The sequence below is a fragment of the Brachyistius frenatus genome, unplaced genomic scaffold (genome assembly GCF_029030835.1).
Source record: "Brachyistius frenatus isolate BFR_SWC_R1_liver_20210118 unplaced genomic scaffold, ASM2903083v1 Contig_72, whole genome shotgun sequence".
Classification (NCBI taxonomy): Eukaryota; Metazoa; Chordata; class Actinopteri; family Embiotocidae; genus Brachyistius; species Brachyistius frenatus.
In genome coordinates this window covers 949,579-967,558 of record NW_027210671.1, presented here as the reverse complement: position 1 = coordinate 967,558, position 17,980 = coordinate 949,579, and the positions used below count along the sequence as shown (strand labels likewise).

General features: G+C 40.3%; 1 protein-coding gene across 3 annotated transcripts in view; it reads right to left on the bottom strand.

Annotated features, from left to right (window-relative positions):
• kcnip3b (Kv channel interacting protein 3b, calsenilin) overlaps positions 1-17,980 on the bottom strand; it is a 43,329-nt gene that overhangs the window by 9,753 nt on the left and 15,596 nt on the right. The window contains exon 1 of one of the 3 annotated variants that reach the window (XM_069707821.1): positions 7,259-7,379. The exons of 1 other annotated variant lie outside the window; for it this stretch is intronic. In XM_069707821.1, the coding sequence (XP_069563922.1) occupies positions 7,259-7,364 (106 nt within the window). In that variant the 5' untranslated portion in view covers positions 7,365-7,379. Of the gene's footprint in view, positions 1-2,447; positions 2,784-7,258; positions 7,380-17,980 lie in introns of those variants that run through there. One more of the 3 variants, XM_069707823.1, reaches the window with a different exon arrangement.

The window sequence follows — 17,980 nt, the reverse complement described above, 5'->3', positions numbered from 1 at the left end:
TGAGTTTACAGACGGGTCCCTTTTTCAGACAGTAAACACTAAAACAACCACAAAACTCAATTAGAGCAACATGAGAGTCTCAATAAATCTATATTTATAGTTGGGCTGCTGTTTAGGAGACATTTCTATCACAGGCTCTTCAACAGAGAGCACAACATCTGCACCTGGTGGTTCTGAAAACTACTACATACAGAATATCATCTATTTTATGGGTGAACAAGTTAATTGTGAGAAGATCCAAGGACACTGCAGGTGGTAAATTAGTCCCACAGAGAGACGATGAAGAGGCAGGTATGAGGATGATGACACATGATGAGAATTTTGGAAGCTACTATGGTGTCCTTCAGGGTCCTGGAGGAGTACTCCGGGCTCCATATTTAGGCGGTCTCAGAGAAAGCCTGTTCGATACTGCATGTATAATTGATGTGAAGTAATGCTAAACCGGGGTATAGGCCGTGGCACAGAAGTGATAGGAGGAAGGCGGGTGGGGGGGGGGGGCGTGCTATTGGTGAAGGGGGGGAGATAAATTATGAAAGGACATTGCTGGTGTTTTTGTTGAATTTATTACTTATGATGCCGAGCCATATGAGAAGAACTAATGTGCCGACTGGAGCCTTCCGGCTGTAATTGTCTTGGCACGCTGACGGCAGGGCACTCTGACTCGCTGGCCTTCAGCCTAAAACTCTAATCAAAGGCAACTGCATCATTCAAAGAGCAGCATCTGATGGCTCTTTTACAGTCCCAAATGTACACAGTCTGTTGGAACAGCCACACTTTATGGTGTACCCCTTAGTCGGAAAAATAAAACAACCCATTAACCTTTTTCCACTCTGATGTTGGCATTGGCTGATATTCCCAGAGTAATATTATATTTTCAGATTAAAAAAACAACATTAAAAGTAAATGGAACTACAGTTTTACTTTTTAGGAGGGCTTTTTTTTTTATTTTTATTTTTTTATTTATCTAATAACTCCTACTTGAGAACAAGAGGAAAGACCCAGAGATGATGTTGTAGAGTCACACTTAGCTTTGTAAACTGCTTTGCACCTACTGATTGATTTATTTAATTAACCTAAAATTTTCTGGGAATATGTACATTGATCAACATTACTGTACACAAGGCAAACCCTGGTATGTTGGCCAGATGCTATTTAACCATTAAAACATAAAAACTATGACACTTCATCTTTTATATTAATTTATTATCTTGTTTTTGTAGTTCATGACTCATTTTTGTATATAACTGTGAAGCACTTTAAGATGTGTGATCCAGACAGTGTAATATATACAAAAGTAACTTTACTTATGTCAATATAGACATTGTGGACAAAATTATGACTTGATCACAGGGGTGACATTATTCAAATCAATTAAATTATTGTTACTGCTGTATTAATATGTAAACAACATGTTTACGGTTATACCTGCTGAAGCAAATTTCAAATACTGAATAAGCTGCTGTGTAGTTTCATCTCTAGTAAATAATGATATTCTAATTCAAACATAGGAGAAGACACAATACATCGGCTGATACTGAGTGGTCACTTCGATATACAGGGGGCAGATTTACACAACAAATTATACTCAAGTATTAATATTATTATGATACACCAGCCAAATCTAAAAAAAAAAAAAAATGCAACTCCTGCTAGAAGTATAAAAATGAAGCAGATACTTTGTTCAGTTCATGTTGGATTTTTTTTTTCTTTTTTTAAATCGAGAAATCAAAAGTATTAGACACGACATCCAGCTGTGTTTACTGGGAGGTAAGTCTTTCCAAAGAATGTGCTCCTGCAAAAAAAAATAAAAAATGTAAATCCTAAATGTCAACTTGCTGAGCGCTGTGGTTTTTGGCTTGGTGACGAGGATTTCTTTCATTATTATTTGGATGATCCCAGTGGGATTTTAAACAATTTAATTTACTTAACCCTTACAGGAACAGTTAATCTTTCCTTCTATCACCAAATTTGGTAACACTATGTTTGGATTTTGCAATAGTGTTTCTATACAGATGTGCAACAGAGTGTAATAGATAACTTGAAGGTTGACTTTGTGTACTGCTTAGGATTTATAAGCCAAATACAAAGATTTAATAAATGGTATATAAGACACATAATGTAAGCAGATCTAAGTGTTTATGAAAGATTATGTCAACAACTATAACTCCTCCTGTGAAAGCTGGTGTCCAATAATACAATAAATGAAAACACAATAAATCTCAGTTGTCATATTATGAAGAATGTTTTCATTCTTTCATATTTAACACTTAAATATGTTTCTGTAGCTGCTTATAACTACATTATAGTGTGGTGTACGTGGCTTATCAAATGTTTATAAAGTACTAAGGTGGATTAAAGTGTTACCCACTGAAGTAGAGTCATTCTCAGTACAGCAACAAACCGCAGGTACCTGTTAGGGAGCAGAGGGGCCTCAGGTAGGCCCTTACCTTCAAATGAGGACATGGGCTCCAGGATGCCAAATTGCTTGAGAACTGCCATGAAAAGGATGATGACCACGCCGATGGCGAACAGCTCCATGCCCTGGATCCCCATGACGGCAGGACAGTGGGGGCCCACTCAGGGCCAAGCCTGCACACAGAGGCCCGACCCTGCGGAGAGATGCTACGAAGCCGGGGCCGCCCGGGTCACGATGGGCTCTACTATTCAACAAGTGTTTTCAACAGGGGTGAGTCAAGAAGTGACAGGAATCAGTGTGGTTGGTGGGTGACGGCATGAGTTTGTCTCCAGTCCTAGGACACAGCATGAGAACCAGGCCAGCGAGCCGGACGGAGGCTGCTCTAATGTCAACACTGATGCTGAAGTGGAAAATATGTAGAAGCCGACATATATGGAAAACCTCCCTTTGTAGACCCATGAGGGAAAATATGGGCTGTGTCACCAGCCATTTCTCACAGTGCATTAAAGGAGACGTTTAGAGTCACTTTCCAGACTTTCCTACTGCATGCGCTTTTGAGAGACAAGTTACTGCTCAGCCTCTTAATCCAAACAGCCACTATCGGTCCTCACGTCATACTTTACACTAACACATCACATGCTGGTTCAGGATGAAAGTGTGATTAAAGGAAAACAGAGAAAGTGGTACAGCCTGAGTGTCCATGTTCATGATGTTGCTCCCATTAGCTGGGAGAAAGTCTGAGTGAATAAAACTGACTTACTGAACAGAACATCCAAGAACAGAACATGAAATACACAAGTCCTCTCATCTTCCACACCATAAAATGGCAAAGCATTAGCAATCATAAATAAATTACCTCATTATATGCGCCAACCACATGAGCCATTTCTAAGACCTCAGCCCAGGAACAAAAACATACTGAAAATACTTTCTCTGCAAGCTGAGGACAATCTGACTTTCTGATGTCTGCGGCATCAAAACAGACCTTTCAGTCAAGATGGAAAAAGAAGAAAACTACGTGGAACAAGACTCCTCTGTTCAAAAAATTAAACAAACTAAGGCTTACTTATAAAAATTGTGACGTCTTAAATCGTCCACTTTTTGCTGCTGTATTTCTGTCACAGTAGTCAGTAATCCTCACGTCCACCGAACACCTTTGAGACTTAATTTGACTGATCGGTTCAGGCTCGGTGTCGCTGCCCCGTCCTCCCTGTTTGTCCAAACCCAGGTCCAGATATGGAAGAGTGTGGCCCTGGAGAGAAGGCACTTAGAGCGGCAGCAGCAACGTCCAGGGAGGGAGACCCTGAGAAACTGAGAGGAGCTGTGGGGAATGAAACCTCCTCCCTCGGTGTCTACCTCCTCCGCACGTACTTTTTCCACCACTCCCCTCTCTCTCTCTCTCTCTCTCTCTCTGCAGCCGCCTGGATTTATCTGTTGCTGCTTCTAGTTGCAACTTTTCCTCCCTCGACTCAGTCGGTCAACACTTGTTCCTGCTGAGGTTGAAAACAGAAGTGCCCGTTAGCCTTCCAGCCATCCTGTCCTGTTTGTGGTCTCACCCCGCACTCCTCCTTTTTCTCCATCTGTCTATCTGATTCGCTTCTGTGGCCCGGAGCTCGCTGCTATACCTCCTCCTCCTCCTCCTCATCCCCCATCCTCCTCCCTCCATCTCCTCTGTCATTCCATAACTCTGGCCAACCGCAGACTCTCTTTTTCCCTCTGATGGGCTCCCTCTTCTCTCTTCAAACTGTTCCTTCTGTCTTCACCACATCCACCTCTTCACCTCGTCTCCTTCTTCTTCATCTCAATCCACAGGCAGCTTTAATGGGCCAGACTGCAGACCAGTTTAGTCATTTTAAAATGAGCAGAAATAAGTTGAGATCCATGTTTACAAGGCCTGATAATAATAAACTGTTATGAAACAAATACCAAATTGACAACTTTAAACAATCTAAAATGAGAGGAAATCTATAAATAACTACTATTAAAGGAGACAGTTTTGTCTCTATTTAGGGTTGTTTTGTATTTTGAAGTTATTCTGATTTTCAACTCCTTTTGCATCTTTAGGTAGATATTTTGAATTTTATAGTAATTTAGCAACTTTTTGTGGTTGTTTAGCCACTTTTGTAGTTGTTTAGCATCTCTTTGTAGGCATTTCTGTGTTTTTAATCTTTTGGTATCTTTTTGTGGTCATTTTGTTCCTTTTCTAGTTGTTTTGCATCTCTGGTTCTTCTACTACTTTTGTAGTCGTTTTGAGTCTTTTTGTGACCATTTTATGTCTCTCTTTAATCATTTTGCATTGTTTTGTAGTTGTTACATATCTTTTTGTGGTTGCTTTTCTCCTTTTGAAGAAGTTTTGTGTCTCTTTGTGGTCATTTTCTGTCTATTTATCCTTCTGGAGTGTTTCGTATTTGTTATGAAATCGGTTTGTGGTCATTTTGTCCTTTTGTTTAAGTTTGTGTCTGTGATTGTTTTACGCCTTTTGTAGTTGTTTTGCTGAGATTTTGTGCCACTTTTTAGTCATTTTGAATGTTGTTTTAGTCAGTTGCTTTGGCTCCGTTTTGTCTCTTGTGTTGTGGATATTTTACATCTCTTCATAATTATTTTTCTAGGTTAGGTTAGGTAGTTACTTTATTAATCCCCGAGGGGAAATGTTTTTGCTACAGCAGCATACAGAAGCAATAAGATAATAATAGAACAATAGAAAAGCAATAAAATAGCAGTAAAAATATAAATATAAAATATAAAATGCACAATATATACAGTGTATACAGTACAGTATATATCTATATATATTATATACAAATATATATTCTAGAAGAAATGTTAACATTAACTTTATATAGAGGTTTGAGAGAATGTACTCAGTGATCCATTTATGATATTAACAACCAGACTTCAGAGAGTGCCCGTGTCACCACTCCGGTCCGCCATATATACGTCATCCTTAGCTGGTACAGTTTGCATATAAGAGTTGAAGTCAAATTACTCAAACAGGTGGAGTGTGGCATGGACAGAAATACAGTGGTACAGAGATCAAAAAGCAGGGACACGCCAACTCGCCTCACTTCAACTCCTCCTCCTCAGGAGCGAGCCTTGATTACCATAAATGCACGACTATATTATCGTAATGATTATTGGAATTTGTGCCACAGTTTGCCGTAAATGTGAGTGTTTGTGTGAACGTGTGTTAAACAGGTCAAGAGAGGATAACTGATGACTCTGCACTTGCTAATGCATCAAAATAAGGTGTGTGTGTGTGTGTGTGTGTGTGTGTGTGTGTGTGTGTGTGTGTGTGTGTGTGTGTGTGTGTGTGTGTGTGTGTGTGTGTGTGTGTGTGTGTGTGTGTGTGTGTGTGTTAATGCATTGACTTGGTTGGGGATTGGAGACACAGATGGGAGGACAGAGTGAGAGATCGATATGTTTGTGGTGAGGTGGTGGTGGTGGTAGCGAGCTCCCCTCTCCTCTCCCTCCACTTCGTGTACTTTACTAGAAAAATCAAGGTCAGCCTTCAATAATAAAATTACAAATCTATTCTAGCAGTCATGATGAGGTTGTTTGTGTGCTTTCCAGTGGATGAATCACCCTGAAGGTCAAATTTGCATTTGAGTTGCCATTTTGGAGGCGAGTGGATCAGGTGACGTTCACACGCTAAGAAAGAACTACACCGTGCATGTAGGGATCTGATCACCATGTCCATATGGACGGTTTAATAACGGTGTGTGTTTTGGGTCTATTTAAGACATGTATGCAGGTTTGTTCTGCTGTATATTGATGCTGGTAAAATTGTGTGTTCTTTTTTGTGTGTGTGCGTGTGTGTGTGTGTGTGTGTGTGTGTGTGTGTGTGTGTGCGTGCGCTCTCCTCTGACCAGGCCATTAGGACACTAACAGGTTTTTTTAAAAGGTACGCATGGAGCTGCCTGCTGACACAACAGTCAGTAAATAGAAAGAGAGGACCCAGAATGTTTCCTCTCAGTTAAACACATCAGCAAAGATCTTCACAGAGAGGAAGACTCACTGAAAAGACACTTTAAGAGATTACGTTGAATATTTTCACACATAAGGGGTTCAATCAGAACTTAATAAACACAATCAACCAGCTCATTTAAAAAGCATAATGTCTGGTATTGCAGGTGTCTTTTAATCGTTTGGTGGGACAGTAGAGTAATCACAGCTGTGAAATAAATAAAGTGAAGTAAAATCTGAAGTCTAGTGGAGTATAAGTAAAGGTAAGGTAATGTCTTTAATGCATGCAGGGAAATGGCAGCTGCAAATTCCATTGTAACTGTACAGACACAGAAAAGAGCCCGCAGAAACGTAAATATCAACTGAGAAGAAACGTTTCCAACAAATTGTTTCACGAACAGGTAATTCTGTAGATAAAACAACAGTCCACTTATCTCCAAGAGCTGTTCAAAATCCATGAAAACAAGAATCTAGAAGCCAATTTACTATCATAACAAAATCTTTTTTCCAATATCTGTATGTGTTGGGATAGAGTAAATATTTGCAAAATTATATATAAAATAATCAGTGATGTTTAACTTTTCACACATAAAAAGAAAAACTTTATAAATTATTTTAACAGCTGTCAACATGAATAATTTGGATATCACAATTTTGTGAAGCCATAGCATGATGTGATGATACTGTCTTGTTATTAATCTAATAAAAGTCTTCACTCAATAAGATGGAGTTATTGCCCGGCTCAGTCAATAAGCATTATAATTAAAGAAAGAAAAGGAATATGTGATGGACAGATGGGGTGATGAATGAGTGGACCACAGGGAGACAATGAAGATGCAGATACATTAATAATGTGGAGGGGAGACCATTAGCGCCTACCTGAGCGATGGTACCTGGCTGCACTGTGGCCACAGTGAGAGAGGCAGCTGGGCCGAGAGAGGCGTCGCCGGGCCTCCACAGACAGAGCAGCCAGCACAGCTCCCATAATGCAGCTGAACTACCACAACAACGAGGGCTGAGATATTTTGGATAGTGATGGAGAACCAAAGAGGTCTAATGAGACAAGATCCAAACTTTAAAGGACTAAATGTGACACTCAGTGGTGGAGATCAATGCTAACTGAATGCTTTAAAATGCTGAGCAGCCAAGCTTGACTAAAAATCTGATCTCAGCCTGAAAGAAGGCAAATAAACAACGCTGGGAAGTCTGAAGCTCACGTACCGACAGAGGCGACTGACGGCACTGTGGAAAAGGCAACAGGTGAGAGAGGGTATGCAGTGTGTGTGTGTGTGTGTGTGTGTGTGTGTGTGTGTGTGTGTGTGTGTGTGTGTGTGTGTGTGTGTGTGTGTGTGTGTGTGTGTGTGTGTGTGTGTGTGTGTGTGTGCGTGCCCATGCTTTTGTGAGAGGCCACATTGGAGAATCTGTTTGAGTTTGTGACACCACGTCAAAGCGAGAGAGATAAAAACAGAGGAAGGGATCAAACGACACAGCAGAGCTTTTGACCTTTCACATCACACACGTCGCACACCTCCACATTTATTTTTCTTTCTGTCCGTCTCACTCCCTTCCTCTCTTTTGCCACACAACTGTGACTCCTATAAAACATCTCGCTCTGTTAGACTCTTGCATAAATTTCAAGTCCTGTGCCGAGATTATTCTATTATTATCTTATTGCTTCCTGTATGCTGCTATAGTGAAAAAATGTCCCCTCGGGGATTAATAATGTAACTACCTAACCTAACCTAACCTAACCTTCTGATAAGCCAAACTACTCTCCCGAATCTCATTACAGACAAATGGACAAACTGCATTGTGACATATGTTATCTATTCTTATTAATGAGTTACTTTACTAATTTTCAACAAGCTTTTTTTCAAGAGAATACATTTAAAGGATATTTGCAGCTTTCTCTGGTGTAGACAGGAGCTGCAGGGTGAAATAACCAGACAAATGCCATGAAAAAGGAAGTTTGTAAATGAAAGTTTAGTCATATTACTGAAACATAAAGGAGGATGAAGGATATGAGACTAGTTGGATGGTGTGTCTTTTGGTACAAGTGAGTAACCCATTTGTTTTTTTTATACAGTTTTAATAATTTCACAACTTCTGGTAAAAAGCGTAGAAAACACACTTCTGTCTTTATTAATGTTTAGCTTGTTTGATTTTAACTCAGAAAGGCCAAATATTCTGGCATTGACACAAACCCCTTCCGGAGGACTCGTGACTCGTAAAGATTCACTTGATTGTGCTTTGTAAGAATACACAGCTGGAGACTCAACACAGAGCAGGCACCATGCAGCCAGTGGTGGAGGAAAATGTCATGTAACACAAAGTGTGTCCACATCAACAACAAACCGGCCATAATGTGAAAGCAGGAGTGCTTTTAGTTTTTACAGTTCACGTCTGCATTGTTTTGAAAGGGCAATGAAAACAGCCATCAGTGCAAAGTTATTATGGTCAAACTGCTTCATTTCCATCAGCAAAAGAGTCAAACTCCTGAAGAGTGAACAAATATTCAGTGAGAAGTTTTTGTATGAATTCACACACTCAACATGAATCGTCTGAAAGAGCTTCACAGTCTCATGAACAAAAAAAACGTACACCACTCTCAGTGGATAAAAGATGATGAACAGGGTAACAATTTCTTTCAATTACAAATTCACTTTGTTCTTGATGTCTGTTCTGTAAATATAAAGCTAGTTAGCTTAGCTTAGCACAAAGACTGGAAACAGGGTAACAGCGAGCTTGTCTCTGTCAGAAGGTCACCTCTAAATCTCATTTATTACTTCAGGGTTTTACCACCATTATAAGACATATAACACAGACGCATCACCCAAGTGGTTTCCCACGGCGTCTGAGCCACTATAGCTTCCCTGTCAGCTTGGTGTTGTTTGGTGATTATCATTTCAATGGCAGACAGTTCAAACAGATAACAGTTCAAAATTATGTAAAAATGCATCGCCTTTTGCCAAATAACTGCACACCACCCTCAGCACCTAAGCCCTCCAGAAACCGAGAGAAAACCATAACCTTGTTTTACATTGTTTATTAAATCTGTACAAATAAGAGCATCAGAGAAGCTGGAAGGTGAACGTTGTTTGGACAGAGCAAGCTGTTTCCAGTCTTTATGTAAAGCTCAGCTCATTCTGAACAGACGGCTGTGGGAGTGGTGCTTATCTTTCTGTGTAACTCTCTTCTCGTCTAAATAAGCATATTCTCCGAAATGTTGAACTTGTGGTCACTGAGTGATTCCCTGCTATATTTATTTCACTGCCAGAGTCTATAACAAATGAAAGATTAAGTCAACTTGTATTTCCAGTAAATCCCTCTTATACAAATGAAGCATCTTTCTGGGACTCACGAGGTGTTTTCCAGTACTACCAGCAAGATATGACATCACTGCACACTAAGATGATTTTCTTGTTCCCAGCAGTCGTGTAATACCCCTCCCTGTCCACTAGAGGGTGCTAGATACCACACAACACACAGCTGAGCAGCTCTCCATTCACTAACACAATCAGAGAGGAAAGAGAGGGAAATGAAACCTGAGAAAATGGATCAAATTCATCCGACTATTAAAGCTTACTCAGCAGAAAACCTATATGTGGATGCTCTGCGGTTTGTCATCATTATCTATGTTTCACAGGGAAACAACTGATCAGGAACAACCAATACATAGACAACAAACAAGTCACAAAGAAATCTAATACGAAGGGATTGCAGCCCTGAAGTCTGACTGTTTTTCTCTGAATAATCACTGCAATCATGTGATCATACAAGTGAGAATCTGCATGGTGATAAGCGTGTAAACACACAGCTACTGAGGGCAGAGGAGAGCTGATTGTACCATCCAAGTCCTTTTAATGCTTACATCTTACCTAACAACCTGCTCCGGGGACTGAATATGAAAACTTTTTCTCCAGGTTGCACCAAGTGTTGACAAGAACAGGCCTCTCTGTGCTCAGTAAACAAGACCCCAGACATTTAAACTCACTGCCTGGCCTCTCCAACTTTCTACAAGAGCTGCAGAAATCCAACAATCGTCATCAGGAGGAAAGCTGGCAGCTATTTCAGGCATATCTCCGCCTCGCCCCTTCAACTGCTGGATATGTTCCAATTAAAAGTAAACCCAGTCCCACTGCCATGTGAGATAATCTCCTTTTCATAAAACCACCTCAGCCGGGCAGGTTCAAAGACAGCCTTCACGGTGTAATTAAACAGGGACTTCTTAATCAAAGCTGCTTTTTCTCCTTTCCCTCGACCCTGGTTGTTTTGTTTATTCCTCTCATTTAATTTTATCCAACACCTAAATCTCTCTCTCTCTCTCTTTTCCATTTCTGTCCTTCATTTCTGCTGAGGGCAGAATTAGCTAATGGATCAGTGGAGGCCTGAACCTACCTGAGCACGACTCAGTTATGGAGATTCAAACTGGGAACTGTCAAGAGGATAGATGATGCTGAAAGGTTAAACCAAGCAGGAGGCAAAAGAAGGTGTTTTTTCTACTCTGCAGAGAGAACCCATCATCAAGTCCTGTGTCCTGTCGCCCCCCTAAAGAGGACCCTGAAGTGTCCTGAGGGGAATGTGGCACAACAGGGAACAGCAGGTTTCAGACACAATGGGACTTTTTTAAAGAATGAGTGTGAGTGAAGAGGAAACATGAAGCATGAGGAGTGAGGGATTCTGCTGACTCAACTTGGTGAAGAAATGTGTTTGCTGGACAAAAGGACACAGAAGGAGGACAGAGGATAGACTTACTTCTAATCAATGAGGAACAGAAGGACATTCAGACGGACTCAAGAAGGACAGACTGGTGAAAAGATGAACAGAGCAGCAGTGAAGATTTGAGAATCTGAATTTGGAGAAGATGCCACTGATTGGACAAAATCCTACCAACAGTTTACTAAAACAACACTCAGAAGTCTCCTTTAACTGAAGAATAAAAGCATTTCTTTAATCCGAAGAGAAGAAAAAAGTCCTATTGCTTTCTCTCAGTACAACATTTTAAAAACTCTTTATAATAGTAACCAAGTGAGTAAAAACAAGACCATACCCATCTTTCTCCTGCAGTGGAAATTATGACAGAGAGACAAATAAATTAAGGACATGCTTCAGTCACACATAAGAATTTGCATAGTTCCCTCAAAGCACTGCTTTCAATACAGGAGTGGAAAAAGTACTCACAACTCTAGTTAAGTAAAGTACCAATACAGCAGTTTAAAAATGACAAGTACAAGCTCTGCAAAGTGACTGTGACAGGCCCCTGTGACTGATAAATGATCATATATTGCATTAGTAGATGGTTTATTTTAAATATTATTCAAGTTTTAAAAGATGAATGCATTGATATGTAAGCAGCATTTTTCTCACACAGCAGATCCAGATTCAGCTACTTTCAACTACTCTATATGAAATTAGGCAGTTTAGTTCAGTCATTCCCAACCTAGAGGTCAGGTTCCTCTAAAGGGTCACATGAATAAATCTGAGGGGTTGTCAGATCTTTAATGGAAGAACAAAGAAGAAAATCAAAGGTCAGATGAGTTTGTGTTTTTAAAAAGAAAAAGAGAAATCTTAAAATATTGTATAAATTGACGTTTTTTTGGACGCTGAACAATTATGAAATCATCGGGCAGATTTAGGGGAGAAGCATCTCTTCTGGCCCTTAAAATGCTTTTTTGTGGGGATGTTTTGTTCATTTATAACCTGTAAAAGTAAACATTACACCACTGCCCTAATGTAGAAGAAAAAAATAGCATAAAATAGAAATATTCAAGTACAAAACCTCAAAATCAGACAAAGGTACTTCACTGAATGTACTGCTCTCTACCACCGATTGATATTCAGTGAGTATACACTTCATCTCAGACTACAATTAATTATAGACAACTATTTAACCTGTTGTTTTAAGAAGCAGGAAGAACAATAAGCAGCAGAATAAAACCGAAAATACCTTGAACTAGTGTCCCAGTGATGAAGCCAAAGAAGCAGCTCAGCAGCTTGGTGATTTCTTTTTCACACTCTGCCCTGCACACATTCATCCTCTGAACTTTAGTCAGCTGCCTCCACAGCACCAAGAGTGTAAAAAAAGAAAAGGGTCCCTCAAGAAAAAGTCAGTTAAAACACCCCACAAATGTGATTAAAAAAAAAAAAAGGAAAAAAAAAAATCATCCCAAAAAAATTACACAAAAGAAAAAAGTGGGATGCTAAAATTTTCAAGCAAAAACAAAAAACTTGCAGAAAAGAACTTTTACTATGAAGGTTGTTTCCTTGGTCTGATGTTGCCTGTTCCTCTTTGGATAACCACTCCAACACTCCTTTATAAATCCTAGTTTGATTCCAGGTAAAGTTCACTCCCTCCTCCTCCTCCTCCTCCTCCTCCTCCTTCTCCGCTTCCTTTTCTCCTCTTCTCCTCTTCTCCTCTTCTCCTCTACCCTTGTTATCTCCCAGGAGGTGAACTGAATCGCATGATGTTTGGTCCGTCCTGTCGTTTCGTATGACCGACCCTGACAAACCACAACACACAACACCGACACCCGTCAACTCTCCTCCTGTTTCAGCCGTCATCAGGCCGCAGCGCTGCATGGTCACCGGGACGCGTTCGTCCTCTGAAGTTCAGCTCACTTTCTCTGACAGACAAAAGTCACACAGACACGAGCTGCTGGAGTTCAGTGAAGAAACCAAATCTCACAACGTTACTCCGCCCCCTCCCTTCTTGGTGTCTTATATATCTAATCCGACTCATATTACGCTTTTCATATTACAGTCACTGATATCTCTCCTGTTCACATGGCCCCGTTATCTCACTGCTTCCATAATGGGGGGAGTTACAATTGACAGATTAAACTTAACTTTGTGCTATCTAAAATAAAAAAAAAGTACAGTGTAAATCTAGAACAGATAGAACAAAGAGTGGGGCTGGCGTTGGAAAATAGTTACAACTATTTGGTAATCTGTTGAGTCATTTGTCAAGCAAAATAACAAGCATGAAGTGGTTCCAGATTCTCAAATATAAAGTGTTTCCTGTCTTACAATGTCACTGACACCCAACACAGCTTACATGAACTACAATGTACCTCGAGATACTTAAACTCCCTCACTAAGGGCAGGGACTCGATCCCAAGCCGGAGGAAGTAATCCACTGCTTTCCAACAGAGCACCACGGCCTCAGACTTGGAGGTGCTGACTCTCATCCCAGCCACCGTCCGCAGCTGCAAACCACCCCACATCACATGTTGAAGGTCACGGTCTGATGAAGCCAATAAAACCACATCATCTGATCCTTAGACCCCCAAACTGAACTAAGCTTTAAAATCCTGTCCATGTACAGTACCAGTCAAAAGTTTGTACACACCTTCTCATTCAATGGTTTTCTTTATCTTAATTTTTTTTCTACATTGCAGATTAATATTGAAGACATCAAAACTATAAAGGAACACATATGGAATTATGTGGTAAACAAAAAAAGTGTTAAACAAACCAGAATATGTTTTATATTTTAGATTCTTCAAAGTAGCCACCTTTTGCTTTGATGACAGCTTTGCACACTCTTGGCATTCTTTCAATCAGCTTCACGAGGTCGTCACCTGGAGTGGTTTTCAGTTAACAGGTGTGTCTTGTCAAGAGTTCATTTGTGGAATTTCTTGCCTTCTTAATGTGTTTGAGACCATCAGTTGTGTTGTGCAGAGGCAGGGTTGGTGCACAGTTCTATACAGTGAATAGGCCTATTTGACTGCACATCTAATCCATATTATGGCAAGAACCACTCAATTAAATAAAGAGGATCGACAGTCCATCATTACTTTAAGACCTTCATTAGAGTTACCAGCCTCAGAAACCGCAAATTAACAGCACCTCAGATTAGAGCCCACATAAATGCTTCGCAGAGTTCAAGTAGCAGACACATCTCAACATCAACTGTTCAGAGGAGACTGCATGAATCAGGCCTTCATGGTCGAATTGCTGCAAAGAAGCCTCTTCTGAGGAAGAACAACAACAAGAAGAGACTTTCTTGGGCCAAGAAACACAAGGAATGGACATTAAACCAGTGGAAATCTGGTCTGATGAGTTGAAATTTGAGATTTTTGTAAGACTTTGTCTTTGCAAGACACAGAAAAGGTGAGTGGATGGTTTCTACATGTGTGGTTCCCACCGTGAAGCATGGAGGAGGAGGTGTCATGGTGTGGGGGTGCTTTGCTGGTGACACGGTTGGTGATTTATTCAAAATTCAAGACATACTTAACCAGCACGGCTACCACAGCATTCTGCAGCGACATGTCATCCCATCTGGTTTGCGCTTAGTGGGACCAGCATTTGTATTTCAACAGGACAATGACCCCAAACACACCTCCATGCTATGTAAGGGCTATATGACCAAGAAGGAGAGTGATGGAGTGCTGCGTCAGATGACCTGGCCTCCACAATCACCCGACTTAAACCCAATTGAGATGGTCTGGGATGAGTTGGACTGCAGAGTGAAGGTGAAGCAGCCAACAAGTGCTCGGCACCTCTGGGAACTCCTTCAAGACTGTTGGAAAACCATTCCAGGTGACGACCTCGTGAAGCTGATTGAAAGAATGCCAAGAGTGTGCAAAGCTGTCATCAAAGCAAAAGGTAGCTACTTTGAAGAATCTAAAATATAAAACTTATTCTGGTTTGTTGAGCATTTTTTTGTTTACCACATAATTCCATGTGTTCCTTCATAGTTTTGATGTCTTGAATATTAATCTACAAAGTAGAAAAAATAAAAAAAATAAATAAAGAAAAACCATTGAATGAGAAGGTGTGTCCAAACGTTTGACTGGTACTGTAAATCACAAACAGGATTTGTAACTAGTGACAACGCTGGTGGAGGCCAACACTCAATGATAATGTATTGCTCTTTGTTAGACTAACAAGTCGCAGGAATAAGGACATAAACATGCTTAATACTTAAACAGAGACTATGAAAGCTGGCTTCAACTTTGTTCATTCCTTTAGAAGCCGCAATAGAGAATAATCTCAGTTAATCAACCAAATTAAGAAAATGTTGTTTAGTATTTGGTATAATAACCATGAAGATCCTTTAAAAGAATCCAGTAGGAGGATAGCATCACTCGATACTTGTAAACTTTGCCTATCGAGCTATAAATAATATTGGTATGTAATGAATAAATTGATAATATAATAATAATGAAGAAATGTGGGTTTAATTCTAGATATAATGGCAGATATCTGTAATTACATACGAATCATGTCATTAGTATGTTAAAACAAACAAACAAACAGAAGCCAGACATGTAAGCTCATTTTCCAACAACACTGACAGACTGCAGTAACTTCATGATTAACTATGTGACCAACTAGTGTGTTCATCACTTTTTAGTGCCCCTTGGAAACATTTGTGTTTGCAGCATTTTTGTATTTTTTTGTGTGTTTACTGTATGTGCTGTGCCTGTGTTGTAAGCTTGGTGAAGATGTTTTCCTAATTTCTTTGTGTTCTCTCTATTTGCATGTGTTTTGTCAAGTTGCACTGTGTGGTAGTGGGGCATTGTTTGGCTCAGCTGCAAGAGGGACTGATTGGGGGAGTGGTTCAGGAAACAATGCCTGAAAGAGGCTTAATAAGCAGAGCTGCAGTGAACCACGTTTGGTCTCTCTCCCCACATAAAAGCACCTAGCAGGTCTCTCACTCTGCATTCAGGCCAGGAGAACCCTTGATAACGGCAAGATGTCCGTCACAGTGCATTTAGCTCTCAGAGTCACTGTATTATTATACGTACTGAGAAGTTCTTCAGATTGTGGACGAGTTGCAGAGCTAAAACTAGATAGAAACAATAACATGATAAAAAAAATATATCTTTATCCTGTTGTGGAGAAGAAAATAAACACATATAGAGCATTGCAAATTGGTGCGGGCCTGTTCTCGAGGCTGTAACAAACCAAATCGCGCCTTCTGCTAACTTACAACAGCAACACATTGCAATTAAGAGCAGCGGGTGATTAGAGAAATCAAAACTAAAATAGGCCAAAAGCTTCTGCTACTCACAGTAGTAGCAGAACAAATTAAAACCAAAACTACTTAACGAGAGATCGAAACATGAAATCACTTGTATTATATAATGAATACTATTACATAACATTTGGTGTAAATCCATTCAAATGAAGATGATGAAAGGTGACCTCAAGACTTCTATTATCCATAAACCCTCAGCTGTAGTGCTTCCTGTCCAGCAGTGTATTAAGTATCAGTTATCTATCTCAAACCCTGCTCACTGTCTCAACCTCTTCACACTGAAACTAAACCACCATCGCCCCACCTCTCCCATACACATCATCTTTGTGCTGCTATTTTTAGCTGCTGGCCATTATCAGGGTGAGGACTTGCCCACTGTCAATGCTGACTCGCTCTCTGCTCTGCTCTACTGAGATGAAAGGGATCCCATCACAGCCCTGCTTTTATTTCTCTCCCTCTGACTGTTGGTCTTGTGTTTTTTTATGACTCATTGCGCTCCTGATTCACCCAAAACAAAGAGCTCGTTCACTGATTTTGCAGCCAAAGACAGAAATAAAAGACCTGAAGGATCGTGCTCAACATTTATACCATTTTCAGCCAATGAGAAATTGCACCCACACAGGTTTCAAAAACACGTATCAAACGTCCTCCTTCAAACTGAGAATGAATGTAAACAGTTGTCACTTGTTGTTGCCACTTGGGGTGAGGACAAAGTTTTTCAATGAGGCTGTGAGAAAAAAACATTACAGCGCTCAGTGCTGCTGCCGGATCCGAGGGAGGAAGAGGAGAGGAGACACTTACCTGATCCAAAGAGTGTGTGTGATAAACTGGATTGCATGATAAGCTGCAACGGAAGGCCTTGTACGACCGAGACGAGCTCTCACGTTTCAGTGACCTGCTAGAGTACCATTACATGGTACATGCAGCTGAGCTGATCTCAGACCTTACAGACAGGTCACAATTACACACTGCCTCATTTGGTTTAATTAAAACTCTCTGGAGTCACAGGAATATCTTTCTAACAAATATGGAAACAGGAGGATGGCAAAGAAAGACAAAAGGAATGATGGAGCCTCTGATCGGAGATATTGAACATATTATTTCCTGATATGTCGACCGATTCTCACAGTTTAAAAGTGGCTTTTATTTGCACTGTGCAAAATTATTACTTACAAAAGTACAATGATACCTCACAACTTTACACCACGCTGAGAGCTCAACTGACAGACGGGATGCTTTCATTCACAAACACTTCTTAGTCGTCTCCCTGCAAGTAATGATTAATCGTGCACGGTCACAGCTCGACCACTGGGTGGAGCACTAAGACTCCAAGTCCATGAACAAACCAGGACTGGAGTCCAGTCAGGATCCACAAAGGAAGAGAAAAACATTCAGGAAGTCCTAATTAGTCTTTCAGTTCTGACACTATATAACACAGACTGTGATTTACAGCATAGTCTTGTCGTTTTAATTAAGTACCAATAAGAATTTGGTCCGAGATGACAAGTCCTTCAGCATTAATTTCTCAAATGCAGAGCTATGGAGGGCTTCTACGATCACCCCAGGAGTAAAAACTGACGAATAACAACATATAGATGTGGGTGGATCAAACAATT